The sequence below is a fragment of the Cavia porcellus genome, unplaced genomic scaffold, assembly GCF_034190915.1.
Source record: "Cavia porcellus strain 051 isolate PalLab524CR breed Dunkin Hartley unplaced genomic scaffold, mCavPor4.1 scaffold_19, whole genome shotgun sequence".
Classification (NCBI taxonomy): domain Eukaryota; kingdom Metazoa; phylum Chordata; class Mammalia; order Rodentia; family Caviidae; genus Cavia; species Cavia porcellus.
Genome location: NW_026947502.1, coordinates 37,557,024 through 37,579,498, shown reverse-complemented (window position 1 = coordinate 37,579,498; position 22,475 = coordinate 37,557,024). Strand labels below are relative to the sequence as shown.

Here is a 22,475-nt window from a genome sequence, read left to right as displayed (position 1 = left end):
AAGATAACTTCACCCCTGTCTCTAATTCTATACAGTTTATTCTAGGGCACTAAAAGGCAGCTCAAGGGTAAAAGGAATAATCAGTAACTGGCTTCTGTTGTTTCCACAAATAACTGGTATAAAATACACCATATGTTTAGGGAATGACATCTAATTAAAGCCAGAGTGGGGCCACTTTCTAAGGGAGGCCCAGACCATATTCACAGGACGAGCTCATAATGAGGAGTGGTACACCCTGGAGATGGAGTGCGGACTGGAAATGAAAATGTTTATTTTATCCTTTATATTTTGGGGACTTTGGGGGGAAAAAATCTCGCACTTATTGCTAATAATTCCATAACCCAGGGTTTTGAGGTCAGGGTTACTAGTATCTTTTCCTGTCCAAGGAACATGAAAGCACCAATAAAAATAAATTCCAGGAAGTGGAAGAAACACTACAAAGAGAGTTTTGAGCGTATTAATTGGAATTCCTTCCTCCTGAAACTAAAATAGCTTGTCTGTGGCGAGTACTGTGGTCCTACTGTGTGTTGCAAACCATGTGTCGCAGTGTAGCATCCTTTCTCAGCCTTCCAGGAGCCAGTGCACAGGGGAGGGAAGGGCTCAGCCAACAAATATTCAGGGGCAGGAACAGTTTAGGAGGGCGTCAGAAGTTTTCAGAAGGGCATGTTCCAAGCAGAACATGTTGGGAAGTGAAAAGCCTTCTTTCCTAGCCAGTGAGATGACTTTTGTGTTTTTATGGGCTTCTTCCTGAAGCAAAGGCACGTAGTTAAAAGAAAACAAAACAAAAAGCTGCAAAAAATATCAGTTCATTGAATGCTACTGATTGTGGTTGGCTCCGTGCTCAGTACTTTATATGAATTAATTGCTGTAATTGTCATATACTACCATTGGCATTTCTACTTACAGATGAGAAAACTAAGGCCTAGGAAGATCACTAAGCTTAGTAAGTCACTAGGGATTTTGACTCTAGAGACCATTAGGTGAATCCATTGGATATGGGATCTTGCTAAGTAATTCAGGCTAGCTTTGAAATCACTGTATAGCCCAGGGTGGCCTCAAACTCTCTGTGATCTTTCTGCTTCAGCCTCCTGAGTGCTAGGATTACAGACTTGCACCACCACGTACAATGGATATGGAATTCTTAAATATGCATTAACTTTAAAAATCTATAGGTGTTTTCTAGTCACTTTGATCTCATTATCAAGAGACAAGTAGGCAAAGGAATCTCTGCCCACCATTCTTCACAGGTAACTAAAATCTGACCAAGGAAAGGAGAGGAGAGGAGAGGAGAGGAGGAGGAGAGGAGAGAAGAGAGAAGAGAGCAGAAGAGAGGAGGGGAGGGGAGGGGAGGGGAGGGGAGGAGAGGGGAGGGGAGGACAAAGGAGGGGAGGAGGAACTGAAAATGATCAAGATATGTTATATGTAATGTACCAATTCCCTAAAAACAAATACCACTATTTTGTATTACTAACATGCACAAAAAAAAAAAAAAAAAAAAAAAAAAAAAGAAAAAAGAAAAAAAGGAAAGAAAAGAAAAAGGCTATTTCTACTTTGTATCTCGGGAAGAGACACACATTTCCTTTCTGGAATGCAGGACATCAATACACCTGGATCCTACAGTTGTGAGGACCAGACGAAAATTCCCCAAGTGGGTCATTTTAAGCAATTTAACCGAGGCTCTTCTTATTTCCACCCCCTTGGCGCCTGGTCCTGTGTAGCTTGCCTGTTGAGATACAGCACATAAATGATATGGATTTAGGTGTATACTACAGCCTTGAGAATGTTGCTTCTCCTTTGCAGGGTATCATGTTCATGTTGGTGCTCAGGCATGCCGCTAAAAGGCCACTCCATCACCCTCTCATTCTGGGAATTTGCTTTGTGGAGCACTGTTAAACCAGTTATCTCCGGGATTTGTATTCACTGTTGAGTTCTGGAGTTTAAAGGCTCTCATAAACAACGTGATTCAAAAAATTTTAAGGACAAAAAAATTACACATATTTATATGTTATTCCTTAAAAATTTTTGAATCATGTTATTTATCTGAGCCTTTGAACTCCAGAACTTTCCCCAGTGGCCGTGAGTTCACTCATGGAAGAGACAGTATAAATTGAAGAGGCAGTATGATTCATCGAAGTGTCCATCTGCTTGACAGTCTGCAAACATCCTAAGGTCTCTAGCCTCCAGATGACCATCATGAATGACCACCTTGTCTATCTCTGTCTGTGATTATATGAATGTACATGTGCTTTCTCTGGGGAATCTTGAATAATATAGTGTGAAAATAAAAGTGGTCCAAGGTAAGACTATAGACTCCTAGACAGACTAGTTACTTAACTAGTTACTCAAAGGGTTTTGAAGTTCAGAAACAAGAAGGTTTGCAGAAGAAATATGCCGATGTTTGCAATGTTGTAACGCAGCTCAGTCCAAGTCTAAAGTCTCAGAACTAGGAAAGCCAGTGATATAATTCTCAATCTATACTCAAAAGTCTGAGAACCCAGGGGTCACTGGGGCAAGTTCTGGAGTTTAAAAGCTGAAGATCTTGCCATGTCCAAGGCCAATGGCAAAAGAGAAAGTGGCCCTGTCCAGAAGTAAAATCCAGACAGGTTTTCCCGACTGTTCTGGATATATTCAGTGGTTTAATTGTTTCATCCAGGATCTCAGTCAATCAGACACTACCTGCCCACATTCAGGTCATATCTTCCCTACTCAGTTTTATGAACCATACCAGTCTTCACAAATGATCTAGCAATTTTCTAGACACACTTTGAATCAATACCAAAATTAACCATCACTCACACATCCATGGATATCCATATACACATTGAAGCTCTGCCCATTGGAAGGGTTTCTCCTACTGTCTTATCCAGGAACTAAAGCAGATGTCCTGGTCAACAATTGAGAGTGAAACTGGCCACGAAGCTTACTTATGCCCTCTGGCTCCATCTGATCCTATGATCCTATTTCCATCTTATTACAGGTAGTTTCTGAGTCCACCTAACCTCATATTTTGTGGGTTTGAGATCTTAGTTCTGGATCTGTGATTACTTGTATCCATCAGGGAACCAACAGCCCAAGGGACTATTTTTACAAAGGTCCCACTACAAGTGGTGCAGGTTGGTTACAAAATCCAAAGGGGCCTATAGTATTAATTTCCACCTAAAGTCTGCTCATAAACACTACACAGTATTTTTTTCAACAACTGGCAGCTCCAACATCATTGGATAAGCCTGGTAGTAGGGGGCATGAGGAAGAATCACTTGTGTACTCTGAGCCTCCCACAGAGGACATTTCTGCTCTGGGCTCACTCAAGTTAGGAATCCGTTAGTACCAATGGGTTGAAATAGTGCCTCAGTATGAAATATACTGCCTTCAGAATCCAAAAAGACCTACCAACCACTGGCTTCCCTGAGTGTAGAAATTAATGAAGTGCAATATTACTCTGATATTATAGATCACTGCATTCTTAAAAATTCACTGATATGCAGGCTCCCATCTTCACAGTATATCTGCCAACCATAGAAACTACGTACCTTACTAAAGTCTACAATAAACCTTGGAATTCTTGCTCATCCAATCTGTATCACACAATGTTACCAACATACGAACCAATGTGATATTATGTGCAGAAGATCCACATCCTTTGTGCCTGTACAATGGCTCGGGGCAGGTGAATTCACGTTTTTAGTGCACTGCTAGGTACCCAGAGTGCATGCGATCTAACCCTTGCTAACATGGATAGAAACAAGTGTTTATAGATCAATGACCACATACCATCCCCAAGGAGGCTTTCTTAATTTGCTCACAGAGACCTCACCTCTGGTACAGCAGCTATAATTAGGCCTGCAAATTGGTCAAGCTTGGAGCAGGCCACTCTCTCCCTCCAAAATCCTTTTATAGGGAACAGACTTATCAATGAAGGAGGGACATGACAAAGACCACTATTTCTGAATTCTTAGTTTTTTAACCTCTACCCTTCTCCCCAAATTGCAGTATTGCTATTTATACTACTCTGGCTTAGAAAGTGGGGAAGTTACAAAGACTTGTTCTACAGTAGCTCATCTCACAAATCACTGTAATAATTTTAAAACATTGTGTCCATGCCAATTAGATATATTCAAGTGTGAGGAAAGTGATCACAAAGTAGATCTGTGAATCCAATGGACTCATTATGAACTAAACCCAACCAGGCCCAGTGTATTATTTATCCTCGATACGTTCTCTGCTGTGGTAGGGGAGTGGGCATGATGATGCTTGGTCCCTGGGGTAACCTCAAAACTGCCCATAATCAAAATATTGGATATTTTCCATCTCCTGTTGCTACCTAAATGAATTGCTTTTGAAAAACAATAAGAAAAATCACCAACATATGTACTTGCTGTGGTGTTCAGACTTTCCTCCCAGGGATTTGACTTTTTGTCAACTGATTATTTCTGGGCCTGCAAACTGGCTGAGAACAAGAAAGTGGAGAAAGATCCATGATTTTTTATTGTGACAGCTGCTTTCAGTTTTCTGCTCATCCAGTCTTGATTTGCTTTAATTGTATAGAATGAGCAATGGTGCTCTCACTTGCTGGCCATCTATTCTGTCCCTTTTGAAGAGCTGAATGTTCCTTTATCCATCTTTGTAGCTCACTGCTTATTGCTCTGACCACGCAGTTCTTTAACTTGTCCTCTTTGCTCCTGGCCTCCTGCGTGCTGGGATTACAGGTATGCACCAGCATACCTGGCCTGCTAGGGTTTTTAAGCAGAACATTCCTTCTCACTCTGGAAAGTGGAACTGCCACTGGGTCCTCCTGTCCTATGTAGTACACTCATTCTAACACACACACTTCGCTGAGCTTCTCAGCGCTTTATGCCATCTTGGCAGTTCTGGTTTTACTTCACTTAGCTGGCTCGAGATGACTCAGATTCCCACCTAGCTGTATGCCAGCACTCTTCCAAAGTATTATTTTTTAATTTTAGAGAACGCTTACATAAAAACACTTGTCCAATTTCAACTCCTTTTCCCTGGCCCTGAACCCGCAGTATCCAGGCCCATGACACTTGTTTAAGTCCCTCAGGTTTGTTTTGCCAGTAGAGGTTTGTTATCGGAATCTTGTGACTGCCAGAATGTTATCGGGTAGCTCCTGCAAATGGCTCACCAATTGAACACTACTGGGTTCTGGGCTGCCCACTTCTCCTTTTGGAGGTGGATTCTAAGTTCTTCTCATGTCGAGCAAAGAACTGAATGAAACAAGCAAAAAGCAATGGTAAAGTTTATTTGAAAAAGTGAAGAATGAGGGAGAAACTGGCTGTGCAGAGTGAACTCGGGTCAAATAACAGAGGAAAAAGCAAAAGAACACCCTGGAGAAAGCAGGGTGGGACACTGTGAGGACAGCCAGGATAACAAGCTCTTCTTGGCATCTGTGTCCTTTTATGCTGTTAAAATCTCAAGGAAACCTTGAAAATTTCTATGTATTAGTCCTGCTGGAATCCTATGCCTCAGGCTAATGTCAAGTTTAGACCATTGAAAAGCTGCTTGAGTTCTCATGCGAAACCCACATACAGTTTTTTGAGAACTGATCTGTCCGTGTGTCTCGGGATTTTGTAATTACATAAGAGGTCACTCTTGTTCCACCAGCCAGTTTGGCCACACCCTAATCTCCTGTCTCAGGATAATACAGAGAGAATTAAATTGCAAAAAGGATGGCCTCACCTAATACTACAGGCAGTGCTGGAGCTAGGATGTCCTGTTAGAGCTGTCCTGTCTTTGTCAAGGTGGCCAGACTTTGACAGTTTGGATGCAGGTCTTTAGGTGAACTGTGGATGGCAGTTTTCAGAGGACACATCAGTGGAGTGCTCACAGCCAGCAGCTGAGAACTGGCAGCCTACACTATGATGGATGTGTGCTCTAGCACCCACTAGACAAACCCACACACCTCCTCCGCTGCACCTCCCACTCTAGTCTCAGAATGAAAGCATCACCAACACTGATTAATGAAAACAACTGGGAGTGAAGGGGAGGGGTAGGTCTGTCTTTATTATACAGTCAACTATTTTAAAGCACTGTGAAATGGCTCCGCCCTGGATGATCATAGTACCAACTCATCACATAGTTCGTTTGCTTTTTATTTATCTTTTTGAGGGTCTCGCTATGCAGTTGAGGCTGGCCTTGAGCTCACTTTGTAACCCAGGCTGGTCTTGAACTGACAATCCTCCAGCCTTGGCCTCCAAAGTGCTGGGATTACAGGCTTGTGACACCATGCCTGGCTTGCTTTTAGTTTTTAGGGATTACTTTTTCAAAATTTAATTTTGTATATTAATTATATAAATCAAAATGGTTCCAAAATAAGTTACTTCAGAATTTAGCTTTTATCCCTAATCTTCTGTCTCACTATAGATATACATTTAAACAGGTATGGCTTATCCTGTAGAAAGCAGCTTACTGAGCTTATGAGTAGGGCAGCTTGCAAAGGGAAGGATCTCATGTAGCACTGGGAGGCCAGCCTTGTGATAATTAACACACAGTGAGCTAGAACTTGGGACCAAGAATAAACTGTCTCAAGCCCAGTCTCCTCTAGGGAATTGGAGCCACTTCCTACCAAGTTCCTTGAATTCCAGGAATTTAAATGGAAAATACCTAATTTCTTTCCTCTAAAATCTGTTTCCCTTTAACATTTTTCTCCACAGAAACACCTGTAATACTTGGGCACAAAACAATCCAACAATTCTTGTGCTTTTCATGTTCATAATGAGGAATAGATTGGGACTCCTCCCGGAAATCCAGGAGCTGGTCTTATTTCCAGTAAAGCTCTATCTTCCTTTTTTCTACAACTTTATTCCTTTTGTTGAATAAGCAACTTAATGTGTATGTTAACATTTCCATTTAAAAAACACAAATAGACAGACATACTCATTCTCCCCTTTTTTAAGATAATCAATAGTATACTGTGATAATTTTATGTGACAGTTTGTGCCACAGAATAAGTAGATACTTGGTTAAACATTCTGAGTTTTTCTGTGAAGGTGTTTTGGGGTAAGATTATATTTAAATTGGTAGATTGAACAAAAGTAAGTCTTCTTCAGTTGAAGGCCTGGATAGAACCAAAATGCTGGCTCTTGGCACAAAGGAAATTCTTCCTGAGTCGGTGCATTTGAACTGAGGCACTGGTTTTAGGAACTAAGACATTGGCTCTTCCTGGGCCTAGAATCACGGGTTCAGCAATCTGGGATCTTTAGCTTACTGGTTCACTGTAGATCTACAATTCTGTCAGCCCCTTTAATGTCATGTGACCCAAGCCCTTATAATTTCACATGTATATGAAATTATGTCTGGTTCAAACCAAGGATGTAACTTAAGGTTTTTCAATTAATCTTTCTGATAAACACTGAAGTCACTTTAGTCTTTTGTAATAACTAGTTTGGCAGAGACTGTAATTTACTCAACCATTCCCTTATCGGTGGGCCATTACTTTACTTCACTTACAATTTTCTTGCTCTGCAAAACGAGTGCCGTATGAATAGATCCCCAAAGGCGGTCATGAAGTACGTGCACTGTGTGTGCACTTTTCCTTTGTCAAACAAAATTTAGAACATGGCACATTTCTTTTTAAAAATGCCATATTCACACTCAGTGTATGAGGTCCCCATTTCCCGAATTGTCTCTAGCTCTGTATAATCATATTTCTTTTAATTTCTGTCAGTGGGTAAAGACTGAATCTATCCTTTTAACATGCGTTCCTGACAGCTAGTGAGAATAAGCATTTCTATGTATTCACGGGCTACTGAAGCTTAGGTTTCCACGACTTGTCTATTGTTCTTTGAACCTTGTTTTTCTTACTAATTTTTATACTCAGTATGTCTCAAATATCAACTGTCATGTTCATACTAAACCAAATGATTATAGGCCCATAAAAAATTTTAAAACATTGCTATATACTTTGGCAAGAAAAGGTCTTTCCATAAGTTTAAGATTATGAGGTAACCTTGTAACAGCTATTACCTAGTTCTTTTTCTCTGACATTCTATAAACCCAGTGATCCTAAAATATGAATCATCTTGATTTTATCATATATGTTATTTTCAGGTAAAAACATTCCATTTATATCAATAAACTTACAAGATAATTAGGCTAATATTTATTTAATCTTACACTGTAATTTTCTCATCTTTTTGTTTTCTTGAACCTTCTATTTTCCTGTTTTGATCCAAGCTAACTGTCCTTAAAGACTGACAAAAAATTTGGCTCTGAGATTCACCTACATCCTGTGAATTCCCCTCATCTTCCCCCTGGGCTATGTCTTTTGCTGGCTGGATCCTACATCCCATCTTTATGTCAGAGGTGCACATCTTTTAGCAGCTTTCTGAAAAAAGAAGGCATGAGAACCATTTTTGAAACTCTTGCATGTATGAAAACACTATAATCTCACATTATTACTAAAAATTTGGTTAGTATAAGTCTGGATTGAAATGGTTTTCCTCCTCAGAATTTTGAAATAATTTATGACTGCAAGTACTGATACCTGTTCTTGTGACTTTTATTTTAAAATCTTTTAGAATCACAATGATGTGCCCCCATTCATAGCTGAAACTCAATCCCTAAATTAGGAGGTGGAGGCTTCACGAGCTTAATGGGTCCTGAAGGCAGATCTCTGATGATTATGGTCTTTCATATAAGAGGCCCTTTATACAAGAGCTTGCCTCGCCTTGAGAGGACACAGCAAGAAGACACCTTCTATGTGGAAATGGGCCCTTTTCAGACACTCAATACACTGAGGGCTTGACCTTCAACCTTAAGCCTCCAGAATTGTTAATAAACAAACCATTCAGACTGTTTGCATGTGCTTGGTGCAGGGCCCTTCTATTGAATTGCTCTTGCCTCACAAGTGTCTGTGAGTCTTTCCTCACTTCACCGGACAGGCCTTCTCCTACCCATCCACACATCATGGAAACACTAACTTACCCTGTCTTGATACTTCCTATTCCTTGTCCTCAGCTTTGTTTTTCTCCACAGCACTTGGCATCCTCAGCACATATTTACTGTTTGTTTTCCCCTTGAATTTATGCTCTGTGTAGCTACAGCAATGCTACAGCTGATGCTCAGAAAGTTTTTCTAAAGAAGCGTGTGAAGGAAGTATGTAAGACTAGTTGTGGTTTAGATGCTGTACTTGATAAAGTATGCGTTCATACTTTATGAAGTTCAAGTGTGCTCTAGCCAAGGTTTTCACTACTTCTGATAGATCACTACCAAACTAACGGATATCCTTCCCATAAATGAAGGGAAAAAGGAAAGGAGGGCACTGAATGTAAGGGGACAGGGATGTACTTGTTCCCTGGGCACAGAAGACACACACCTGTCCAGTGATCAATGAACAGATCTCCCTGAATGCTATGCTGTGTATCCTACTCTAGCATTTTTATATAAACTTGAGCTGATGAAGTCACAAAAATCAGACTGAATTTCCTATTCTTTCAAGAGAATGGGTCTTGGAGTTTGATTTATTTTACTTACCTCCCAGAAATTTTGCAGTCTAAATCATACATGTCATGAACCTAAGGAAATGTTTCAAAGAGATCATATGAGGAAGGAGGGCTCCCAGAACCTAAGGAAAACCATGGCCTAATTGGAAAGGGAACCCTACTCAGTTTCTGAGATAACACTAACCAGGAAAATGTGGGTGTGTGTCTTGCATCTCGATGTCTTCCCAAAGCCTCTCAAAGCCAGGGTGGTGCTTTTCCAAGGTGACTGGTCTAGGGCATGCGCTGCTGGGACCAAAGCTGCAATGCTACGATTGGTTCATGGTGTGAGTGCTGGATAAAATACAAGGGCGCATTCGCCCTTGCTTGTTGCTTAATGCAGTTACTGTTGTCTTCTGCTCTACAGGCCCCACTGCCATGTGCCACCGTGCCTTGGAGTCAGCCAACTGAGAACTGAAACCTCTACAAACTGTGAGCCAAATAAATTTTTCCTTCTTCAACTCTGGGTGCAGAGCACTTTGTCTCAACAATGAGAAAAGTAACTAAGACAGTAGGCTAATTACTAAAAAATATGTTAGAACTTAAAATTAGTTCAGCGTTGACTTTGGGGTAGGATATTCAAAGATTTTGTGTTTGAAATCAAATTGGTATTTATTAAAACTATTTTTCATCACATGGAGAAGAAATGAGATGCAAATCGTAAAGCCATTTGTATAAAAGTATTTAATTTTCTTAACATACACATTAGAGAAAGATTTGTCTATTCCCACTGTAGATCTTATCCTACATAATAAAATACTATGAGATACACCATTCCCCCGTCCCCACCTTCGGTGTTGTGAGACATGGTCTCATCATGTCATCCAGGCTAACTCACTATGTAGTCCAGGGTGGCCTGGAACTCACAGGGATCCTCCTGCTTTAGCCCCTCAAGTGCTGAGATCATAGGCATGTACCACCATCACCAACCAGAGATACACTACAAAGAATTTGTGAAATACTGAGCTTCAGAATAATTTAGTGACTTCAGTGTCAAAATGTTGGTATGTCTTAAGTAAATCAACATTAACAGCTGTTTAACAGTGATAAAATATACCTTTATTTTTTTTGAGTCAAAGGGTTGTAAAAAAAATTATTGCCAAGGTAGATATCAGGCAAACAGAAAGGTGCTTTAGAAATTCAGTTACCTTGGAGTTTATTTAAACTAAGAGGAAAAGGTCATAATGTTTTCATGCAATACATACTTGGTTCTTCAAATAACAATAGTGACAAATAGCAGAAAGAATTAAGGAATGTTGCACTTATGATCCATACAAAACACCAACATTTTGGATTGTACATAATTAAAGACACCTCACTTTCAAAATACTGTAACAGCCAATACACAGAGGCATGCCTTAGGTGGCACAGGAATGCAGTTTAGAAAACAACAACAACAAAAAAATCACACCAGAACTATACAATTTCTTTAAAATCACTGAGCAAGAAAAGCAACATTGAACTTTCATACTGATTTTATACTTTTATACAGTACCTTGACTTAAATCCAAGAGCAAAAGTTAAGACTCTCCTCCTCTATTTTTGGTAAACAACTGTATGGTAAACTTAGATGACTTGTCCCCCTGGGTTTTACCTGGGAGTGGTCTTTTTAATATTTTATTTAAAAGAGGGCAGGTTTGGCACTTTTATACTGATGTCACCAATGTTAATATTTCTTGGGATCTCAGGAAGATTCATATTCTTTACAGCTGATACAGCACGGGCTGGAGCTCCTGCTAAGCCAGCCTGTATATAGAAGTAAATAAAAAAAAAAAAAAAAGGAAGAAAGAAAATGTATAACTCAGGTGTAGCTCATTATAAAACACTATGGAAAACATTGACAAAAAATTTTCATGTAACAAGCTTAGAGATCGGATGATATTTTGAATTGGTATGAGATGGTTACTTTGAGATACTAATCTATAAAGAGAAAAAAACTGACACATTAAAAAATGGTGAATACATGCAAAAACAACATAGGATTTAAATACAAATTTTGTACTACCTAATTATCACACACAATATCCACAAGACAAAAGCTAAATCTTTACCTATATCTTGATTTAATATATAATATGAACACAAGGCATAATTTATATTAGTTTCCTTATTAAACATCTCACATAGCAATTATGACAGATATTTTTTCTTTTAAATGGCACTTATTATCAATATGTGCTGTGAAATAAAAAACTGCAAGTAACAGATAATAGTTTCTTTATTCAGGGGGAAATCTTTAAAATATTTCAAAACGGTAAAATTCGTTTTTAAAACTATAGGGGCTCTTTTAAACTTTTTAAAGAAAGTTCTAAAAAAAATTTTTTTTAAATCAGGCTTTTAAGTGAAGCCACAATCCAAAGAGAACAGGTCTAGCTAAAAATGGAACTATAAGGTCATTCTAACCTTTTAATCCATTTGCAAAAATCTAACTATAAAAATTATTTTGTCATATAAACTAGCTTTGACAACTATGTTCAGTTTACCGTCTATAAATTTAGGAAAAGAACATACATAAATAAATGCATTATAAAATTTCTAGTAAGTACTTAGTACATAATATTTGGCTTCCTCCTAGTAGGAAAAATTTTGTCAAATAATTTTGTAATAAAATATGCTTAAAAGAACAATGCATATATATGTATATATGAAATTTCTCTGAATCAGTTAATATCAATAGCCTTCATATTTAAGATTTAATTTATATCTCAATATTTCATCACTTTATATAGTTAAAAAAATTTCATCATTTTTTATACAATAAAGCAAGCCAACAAATACATTTGAATTTAGTAGCATCTTGCACCAAAGTAGACAAGTAATAAAACTAAATTTTCCATTTGTTCAGATTAATTCATGAAAAATATATGTAAAATTAGAAATTTGTAAAATTAAAGTCCTTTTTCAAAATTTTAGTTTTTTCTTTTATGTAATCCTACCTCTTTTGTTAATTAAAATAAGATTAGTAATAATAAAGCTGTTACCTGAGAAAAATCTTGACTGATACAAAATAGGCCAGTGTAAACTACTTGCTGAATAAAGGATACAAACATTGTTAAGCAATGAAATAAAAGCCATGAATTATCAATTGTGAATTGGAACAAAAAATTGATAAAATAGTATTTTATGTATTTTAGGTATGATAGGCAACGGGAAGAGTGATATGAATGAAAAACTCCAAACCCAAAGAAAAACTATATAGGGCTGGAGAGTTTAAATTTTATAATTTAATGGAGGTTAGTTATTTTTCATATAAAACTAAAAATATGACTACTTCTACATTTATACCTACCTGAAATAATGAAGTTTGTTTTATCTCACTTCCCTCCTGCTCCCTCAGAAGAAGTTAAAGACACAGCTAACTATTATTTAAGTAACATGTATCATACTCAAAAGGTTCTTTAATTTGATCATCTCAAATTAAAGGTCTAGATACCAAACTTTAGAATGGTTATTTTACAAAATTTCAGATGTACTGGAACTAGCATCAACTGCCCAGTAGAAATTTTGTAATTTTTCTAATTAAAAGATCAATTTACCACTACTTTCACATTGGAGTTTTGATAAGGGTGGAAATAAGTGGACTATAGAAAAGTACTGATAAAATACTTAAAATACATTTTAAAAGTTAGAAATTCTGAAGGACTTTATTATTTTAGAGAATGAAGTGTTTCTGTATATTTTACTGAGTTCTATGGTTTAATTTATAAATAGTAAACATTTTGCTTAGTGCTAACTATGTGTCATGAAGCTTTACTTTCCCTAACTCCCTGCGCTGGGTACAGCTATATTAAGCTGAAATAAAGAAAATGAGAATAAAAACTGCATCCTATTAAGTATCATTAGATTAAGCTGCTTCTTTTTGACCAAAGATGGTGTCAACTGTTGGCTGCTAATAAGAATAGATAAAGTCAACATAGCAGTTCATTTAAATAGCATATATGTGCCTTATGATGCAAAACCAGAACTTTCTAAATGCGGACAAAAATCTTTAACTCCTCTGAAGGTAAGCAGCAAGCCATAGACATGCAAAGGATAGGGACTATTTAGAACACGCAAATGAATTTAAACTGAATCAAATTATTTCTCAAGCATGTCCAATATTTTTATGTAGTATATCATAAATATAAGTGGTTAGATATTTTTAAATTGTACTTCAAGTTTGATTCTGCAAAATATAAAATATGAAAAAATGAGGATTATGATCAATAAACAGATGCTTAGATGGGGAACAATGTTTATATATAAAAACGATGGCTTAAACATAAACACTGTTACTTGCATAATACCAGAATGTTTATAAAGGAAATTTCTTTTTCAGACTCCCATGAAAATAAAGTCTGAAGCACTTTTATCTAAATATAAAATGCCAAAGAGGTAATTTGCCATTAGGAAATCAATTTACTGGCACAAACAGGTAAAGTGATTTTTATCTTAAGATTTTTTTTACAGTAAAGATACACTCAAAGCAATAGGATAGCTTTTACTAACACAACTTTTTCAGTATTAAAATTTATCTAAATCAAGTTGACGTGACCTGTTAGTAATACATATAATTTAAAAATGTAAAATAAAGTATTCCTAAAAGGACAACATAGTTCTTAAAAATTTAAGATTGCATAGTTGACACAAAGCAAAAATATGAAGAGTGAAATTCTACTGGAGAAATAACTTGTTTCCATCTACGTCATACTCGATCGCCACCATGGCAAGTAGACCGCAGCAATTCCACTAACAAAAACAAATACATGAGTCCAAAGCAGTCAGGAGTGTGAACTGGATGAAAGAATGAAGTACAGTATATAAAGGAATGGTCATGTTTTCTCTCCCATGAGATTAAATTAACAGAATTAAGAGAAAGAAAACAAAATGAAGTCTGCAAGTATACCAAAATGAGGCCAAACAGATAAAAGACTTATACAGACAAACTCTTGGGAATTTCAAGCACTCAAATCACAGAGATAGTAATGGATGGATATGATTTGTTTTTGATTTTGTTTTTAAATTGCCAGACCCAAAAATAAACAAAATATGTGCAAGCAAAACTGAAAAAGCAGCATAGCTAAAATATATTTCGAAGAACCTGAAGGCTCCCTTTTCCTCATGCAGTTAACCTTCTGGCAGGGAAATGGAAACTAACAATCTATTTATTCCATGCAAGTAGGTATCACCTTACCGCTTTAAAATATTTTCATGAAGCTTGGAATATTACATAGGAAGATGGTAGTGGAAAAATCTGTATACACTAAAGCCTTTCCTCATTCTTTCTGCTGCAAGTTGCTATCTGCAACAATGGTAATTTTGACCTAACAGCAAGTGAAGGATCGCCAACATTAATAAACATGGTATTAATTGGTTTCAGACTTTGAATGCATATTTTTGAGCAAAAAGAAATTTTCAGTATTTTAATTTCTGAGGGTGAGACAGAATAATTTTTAATTTGAGGATCTGCACAGGCTTGCTGTTTGCTTTAAAGGCAGCGCTTCAATGCTGCAATTATAACATACGTTAAAATGCTGGTGACAACCTTCTAGTGAGAAACAACTACAGCATTTTATAAATGATTTTATCAAAATGAGGATGTTTAAAAATTTTAGAACTTTAAAATGATTGTCATTTTATACATTATTTTTGGTTATACTTTTAACTCCTAACATGATTTGTCAGTATGAAAGGAGAATTTTTTTTTTTGATACTGGGGATTGAACTCATGACTTTGCGCTTGCCAGGCAGGCACTTAAGCTGCTGAGCCAAATCCCTAGCCATTTTTCCTTATTACAAGTAACCTCAGTTTAATTTTGTGGAATAAAAAATAAACGTGTATGTCAAGATAGAGGGAGAAAATCCACTCATGACTTCCCACATCTTAAGGCCAGTTTTCTTATTCTAAACTGTTTAAAAATAGATAAATCACTTGAAAAAGAAAGTCAATCACTAGTTCTAGAGATGGAAGTTAATAGCCCCAAGTGGTTGATGGTTCCTTTGCTAGAAAACAGCAGTTTCATATGAACTAACCATTGAAACTGGAAGCGATCTCCATCAACTCTATGTATTTTCCATACCAAGGATAAAGTAACATGGTATAGGACCAAAAACTCCCTATATAGTCCATAATCTCAGAATAAGACATTAGAAATTTGCTCTTTCTCAAATCCAGACAGTATTAACACTGTCATAACTAAAAATGAATCCCAAATTCTCAGAGTTTTTTTTAATTACTCAAGTGGGTAACTGATCGTGTTACGTTATAGATTTTTTTTCTCCACAGGAGTCAAATTTTCACTAGAAAATTTTGATTGGAACCTTAAAAGCATTTTTACTCTTTTCTAAGAGGGCTCTGTGAAATAAAAAACTATTTATCACAAGCTACATGATATTTTTCAAAAAGGAATTCACTTCATTAATTTACAGTGTAAAAAATATGTATAGAAAAGAGAAAAAAGTTTTATAAAGCTAGAAATCCATTAAAAACATTTCCAATATTTATCAATATTCTATGCAAAACTATTCAGATTTTACAGAATGTGGCTGATTCTTATTGTAACATATTTAGATGTCAGAGGTTTGCTACAGTAGAAATCCATTAAATTAAAAATTAAAAATCCATAATATTCAATTTTGGTCAATATATTTAATTTATTTTTAGAGAAATTAAGTGTTAGATTCCAATCTTCCATTTTGTTGGCCATTATTAATATGCACCTGCAGGTCAAAACTAGAAACGCGATTCTGTTAAGACTCTGGAGCTGAAAATCATTCTGAGGTGGGAGTTATTATTCTAAGCCTTTACTTCCTCCCATTTTGATACAGAACTCTAGAGGTTCAACTTCTGGTTTTTAAATTTACAGATACCAAAACTCAGTAGGTGACTCTGCGTTAGAATTCTACTTTAGAGACAAAAAAAAAAAAAAAATTTAGAGATGGAGAGTTAAATTAAGATTGGTTCTGCTGTATCATGCTCAAAATAGTAAACTAAGTTTTTACATACAAAGTATATTGTCATTTGTACAATTTGTCACTTAAAATGACAATTTTTTAAAAAGAAAGAACAAAAATTTAAACTTTCCTTTTACAATGCAGGCAGACAAAACAGAACAAACATGACATCAATGATATACTACTAAAATACACTAAGTCCAATAAAAAATGAAAACTACAGGAGGAACTAGAATGAAAAATAGGCTACAGGGACTATATGGGTTCATTAACACAAAGAATTTTTGAGTCTGGCCTAAATTATTAATTGCCTTTGACATCATTTTGCTTTCCCTTTGTTAAAGGACATTTTTTTTCTCAAAGTCAGCAATACCTTGTCTACCTGTCCTGTCTGGGAGACTGAAAGATAAAGGTCTGTAAGAGAGAAGAATGGAAAGAGCTAAAAAGATCAGGATGTTCAGAAAAAGAGGACTGACTTAAAAAGTAGTGACTGAATTCAGACCCATTTATCCATCTTAAAAATAACATGAAATACACAAAAGCTAACAACTCCCCGAACCCACCCCTCTACCTCCACCCTCCTCCCAGAGAGTTTATTTGCAGGCAGATTCATGGATGCTTCTTAAAATTTCCCCCCAGGCCCCCCCAAATTTCCAGCTCAGGCCCCCTTCTCCCAAGATCCCATGCTACAGTAAATCACTTTTTCTATCCAAATAGACTGGAAGAAAAATATATTCAGAGCATATCTTTCTTTCTCCCTTTTTTGAGGATCTGGTAGATCTTTGCTTGAATCTATCTGGGTGCTGAATTAACTGGTCACTTCCTTCCATCTTTAAAATGTACCGTCTTTAACTCCATACAATAAAATCTCTTGATTTCTGACAGACATCTTCATAAACCCAATTTGAAAGGTGTAGCTTAATTATATTCAGACTGACGTTTTAAAAAGATAAATGCTACTCCTAAAACACTGCTTACATAAATTTTAAAAATATAATAATAAGTTCATGGACAATGATATTTGGGGTTTTAATTAAGTTTTCCTTAAGTTTTTACTTTATAATGTCTTAACTGAAATTTAGTAAGAGATTAGTAAGTTTATATCTTGCTCTCAAATAACTGTGGATTAGCCTACAAAGTCAGATCTCTAATAAATTTAACTAGTAACATGGAAATAAAAAGCATACGGAAAGTTTCAACCCCTCAAAAGTGTTTGGAATAAAGCTGGTAGACTTCCAAATATACTTAAAATATGTGATAATTTCTGAAAAATGGCACAAAGTCAATCTAATTTAAGACTATTCCTTAAAATATGAACAGAAGTAAATGGATTCACTGTGACTCCAAATCCTATTTCATAATTAAAACAAAATTAGCAGAGAAACACCTGAAAACATAATTTTATGGTCTATCTCCAATCTGATTAAAACATACCTTCTTACAAGGTACAGGGGGAAAAAAACAAAACTAATTTGGTAACAGATAACAACTGATCATACATGTTAAAATATGATTAGTGGGTAATAAAAGCATTCACCAGTACTCAAAACTATTTAAATAGAACTGTTTTTGTAAAGAGAGTTCTTGGAAGTTTAGGAATTTAATAACTATTGTATTCAATCAAAAATACAAATTCTGAATCTTATAGCTTGCTTGCCTGCTGGCTTCCTTCCTTCCTTCCTTCCTTCCTTCCTTCCTTCCTACCTTCCTTCCTTCCTTCCTTCATTTATTTATGGCGACAGGGCCTCCTTATTCAGGCCAATCATGAATTCCTTACTGCCTGGGCCACCCAAGTGCTGAGATTACAGGTATGTGTCACCATGCCCAGCTACTGTTTTATACTGATAAGAAAACCTGTTACATTAACAAACTTTTACTGGACAATCAAAAAGCAAATATTCATAATGCACTTGTTATAGGTCCTTCATGACTTCTGTATACTGCATATAGTACACTAAAGAGCGAAAGGAAAAAAGGAACACCACCAAAGGAAGGAGGCAAGTACCTGGAAATGTGAAAATTGCAAACAGCTCGTCAATATAGTTTTATTGATGTTGGTACAAATTCACAAATGATCTATTCATCTTAGACTTATTATTAACAGATTATGTCACTATATCTTGGCATTTAAAATCTATAACCATAAAATCTGAATATACTTAAAAGTTATTTAAAACTTCATGGCTTAAGTTTACAGTTTTTTATTCAACTAAACACTACATTGCAAGTCAATTATGTTAAATAAGTCATTTTCCTTCTTAAGCAACATTTTCTCCAATAACCTGTTTTGTTTCCTCTTTTTAAAAATTAGTATTTTAAAAATTAGCTATAGAACACAAAAAACATATACTATAGTTATTGAAATAGTCCTAAATTTAAGTTCCTCATCACTATTACAAGGCTCTTGGGAAACCAATAGGAATAGGATATTGCAATATGTGAAGTGTTTTTATACAAAGTTACTCTTCAGTTCAGACTTATCTGTCATTATGTATTTCTTTTAATTCAAATAAGCATAGAAATTTGTAAAATTGATCCTTTAAAATGTCAACAAGATAAAAAATTTAAGAGCTCCCCTGAAGTAAATTAGTGCTACTTTGCTTTTTTATAGTAGTATTCACTTTAAAACAATCAAACATCTGAAACCTCATGCTGTAATGGTGAATGTTTTTTCCAATCTAAGTTTTGAGCATAAATAACAAATATAACAATATCCTCAAATAAGGGTAGCACTGAGTGAGTTATTAAGAGAACTCACCTTTGTAAATTCTGCTACGGTAGTAAGAAACCACCAAAATAATGTCAACATAAGTGGTTCAGACTCTTTCTTGTGGCAAGAATCATTAGAGTTTTAAAGTAGCACTTTATAAAATACTTAAGTGCTAGTGTCCTTCATCACCCACTGCAACACTAAAGCTAACACCCAAAAGTTGGTGAAGTATAAAAACAAAAATTTTTTCCTGTAGAACGTAATAAAATAACAAATACATGTATTAATGTGCAAAATATGTGGCTCAACTAAATGGTCAGCGACTTTGCGGGACAATCCAGAATTAACAGATGGAGATACTGAATTTCTCTTTTCATATACACTAAGACTTACTACTAAGCACTACAGTAACTTACACATTACTCCCTCAGTAAGAATTTCAGTTTTTCTCCCTTTTACTGAAACAAAATATGGAATCAGGTTTATTACTCAAAGCAGTCACAACTGCGGTTAAAAGAATATATAAAGTTTTTTGGTCGATAATACTCACTGGACATTTAACATACCAAGATGTATGTACTTCCTTTTTAAAAACTAAGTCAGTAAATCCAGCTGTACCTGAGAGCAATCCTGAATGACAAACCACAAAAGCTAAATCATACATCGTTTATGACTGTGCTTAGAGCCTGTGACAACTAAAGCACTTTCCATTCTTACCTCAGATTTCTCCAGTTTATTTTGTGCATCAATTTGTGTAACAATTTCATTCATGTTGGTCTCTAATACCATTCCCCCCATCACCATTTCTGCAAGAATATTGTGAACCTAAAGGAAAAAAATAATATAAACACACAAAGAAAATTAATTATTGAAAAAATTTCACATTTCAATAGTTTTTGTTTCACATACTGCTATTACAAGTATGAACAGTAAAAATAATTTGGAGGGAAGGGTCATAAGTCACTTTCATCATTATTATGAAGCTGCAGGCAGTTATGTGACCTCTTTAAGTCTTAGTTTAATGGTTGAAAAACACAAATAATAATAGTAACTTCTTCATAAGACTGTTCAAAGATTAAATTTTCTAATTCCTGAAAATACCCAATACAAAGTAATTGATAAATATTAACAGTAATTCCTCTTTTATCTACAATATCATATCCTAAGGTTCCAATTACTTGCAGTCACCTCTGGCCTTAATATATATATATATATTTATTTATTTATTTTGGTCTTTTTCGTTTTTTTATCGGTACCAGCGATCAAACTCATGACTGCCTGCTTGCAAGGCAGGCGCTTATGCCACTGAGCTAAATCCCCCTGGCCTTAAGATAATAAATAGAAAATTGCAGCAATAAATAATCTCTATGTTTTAAACTGCATGCCTGGTGAAATTTTGGTTACTCAGTTCTGAGCTGTTCAGGATGTAAACCATCCTTTTGTTCAGTGAATCCACACCGTATATGCTATTCACCTGACAACATGACAACTCAAACAGGATCATCCAAAGTGAATGCTCCTTCTGATATATAGTTAAAAGGTCAACAGTAGCCTAATGCTAGATCATAATGCTTACATCATTCACCTAAATTAATCCCATCAATTAAACATTGTACTATTTCATATCATCAAGCAAAAATAAGTACAAAAAGAAATTTTGAAAAACAACCAGATTGCATTCATAATTTTTATCATACTGTATTGTGAGAGGTATATTATTTTACTATTATTGCTGTGGCTTTTTTTTTTTTTTTATCGGTACCAGGGATCAAACTCACGACTGCACGCTTGCAAGGCAGGCGCTTATGCTGCTGAGCTAAATCCCCAGCCCTAATTGTGACTTATTTATAAATTAAACTTTATCAGAGGTATATATGCATAAGAAAAAACACAGGATAAAAACAGTTTGGTGCTGTTATAGTTTGGATCTGCAGTATCCCTCAAAAGTCCGTGTATCAAAGGCATGGCTGTCAGTCTGAGGTACTGCTACTGGGAGGTGGCAGAACATTTGAAAGTTGGGCACACCGTGGGAGTCAGCTGAATCACTGAGGGCATGTTTTCAAAGGTGCTATTGGGATCTCAGCCCTTTCTTACCACTCTCTCTGATTCCTAGCTAGCAAGAGAAGGTCTTCTCTGTCATACACCTCTGCCATAATGTAGTGCACTGTTACAAGCTCAAAGGAACAGGACCAAGTGACTGCAGACAGACATTTCTAAAATTATGAGCTAAAAGAAACCTTTCCTCTTTTTAAGTGAATTAACAGATACAATCTGTATTGTTGAGCATCCATTAAGGGGTCTTGGAACATATCACCCTTGAATAAATTTTATTGAATTACTGTATTGGAGAACTACTCTAAAATTATTGCTATAACATCAAAACAGTATAATCTCAAGTTTAAAACTCTAAATGACCCACAAGGGCTTTTTTTAAAACCAGATTCTTAGTCAACAATTATTAGGTTGCAATTTTAAACTTAAGGTTCTTAATGAAGCATTGTAGCACTGTTAACAAAATCTAGATAGTAAAAATGAATTTTCTTTTTACACAGACACTTTAATAGTCCTTTTACCCCAAATTCTCCATATATGTAATAGTCATATTTTTAATCATAAATACACCTGATAATATTAAAAATAGTATTTGCTACTGGGGGGGTAAAACATATATTTAAGATTTTAAAAATAAAGTATGGACACAAATCAACAATTCAGAGCTGAAATAGGTTTTATAGGATAGTATATGCAGCTATAATTTAAGTAATATGAAATTAAAAGACTGAAATTAGATATGCTTTCTGACTCTACCAGTTATTATTTGTATGATTTTAAGCAGTTACAGCACCAAGCCTGTTACCTTACCTACAAAACACAGAAACAGTACACTACAAAAATACTGTAGCTGCCCCCTAGAGTGAGTCTAATAATAAAAGTAATTCATGTAGGTGCTTAGCACAGTACCTATTAGGTATTTTAAGATAATTTTTTTATAAAAACATTTTAAAGGTTAAATTTATAACTATATTATTCAGTTTTCATTATTTTATACGATGTCACACAAATGCAATGCATGTATTTTCACATTTTTTTACTAATACTTGTTTGCAGTACACCACTACATTCATTGTGGGGAGCTGGTACATGTACATAACACAAATTAATTGTTTTTAATTCTCCTTCCCTTTCCACTTTTCTCCGTAATTCATGATTTAAAAACTAGTCTATTAACTATAATTTTTAATTTTGGAAGTCTTCATTTTGGAAATGTACAAATTTTGAAAAAAGATTTAAAAAAATTATCTTTCCCAGAAAACAAAAATCAAGTAACAAGCCATAGT

The 22,475-nt window shown here is 35.6% G+C and overlaps 1 protein-coding gene across 4 annotated transcripts in view; it reads right to left on the bottom strand.

Moving 5' to 3' along the window:
- Positions 1-10,530: 10,530 nt before the first annotated feature.
- The window catches only part of Ap3s1 (adaptor related protein complex 3 subunit sigma 1), a 57,411-nt gene continuing 45,466 nt past the window's right edge, over positions 10,531-22,475 (bottom strand). For 2 of the 4 annotated variants that reach the window (XM_063230958.1, XM_013156126.3), the window contains 3 exons: positions 19,855-19,962; positions 16,801-16,841; positions 10,531-11,240 (listed from right to left, as the gene is read on the bottom strand). In XM_063230958.1, the coding sequence (XP_063087028.1) occupies positions 16,806-16,841; positions 19,855-19,962 (144 nt within the window). In that variant the 3' untranslated portion in view covers positions 10,531-11,240; positions 16,801-16,805. The remainder of the gene's footprint in view (positions 11,241-16,800; positions 16,842-19,854; positions 19,963-22,475) is intronic. The other 2 variants (XM_023566487.2, XM_003473277.5) reach the window with 1 other exon arrangement.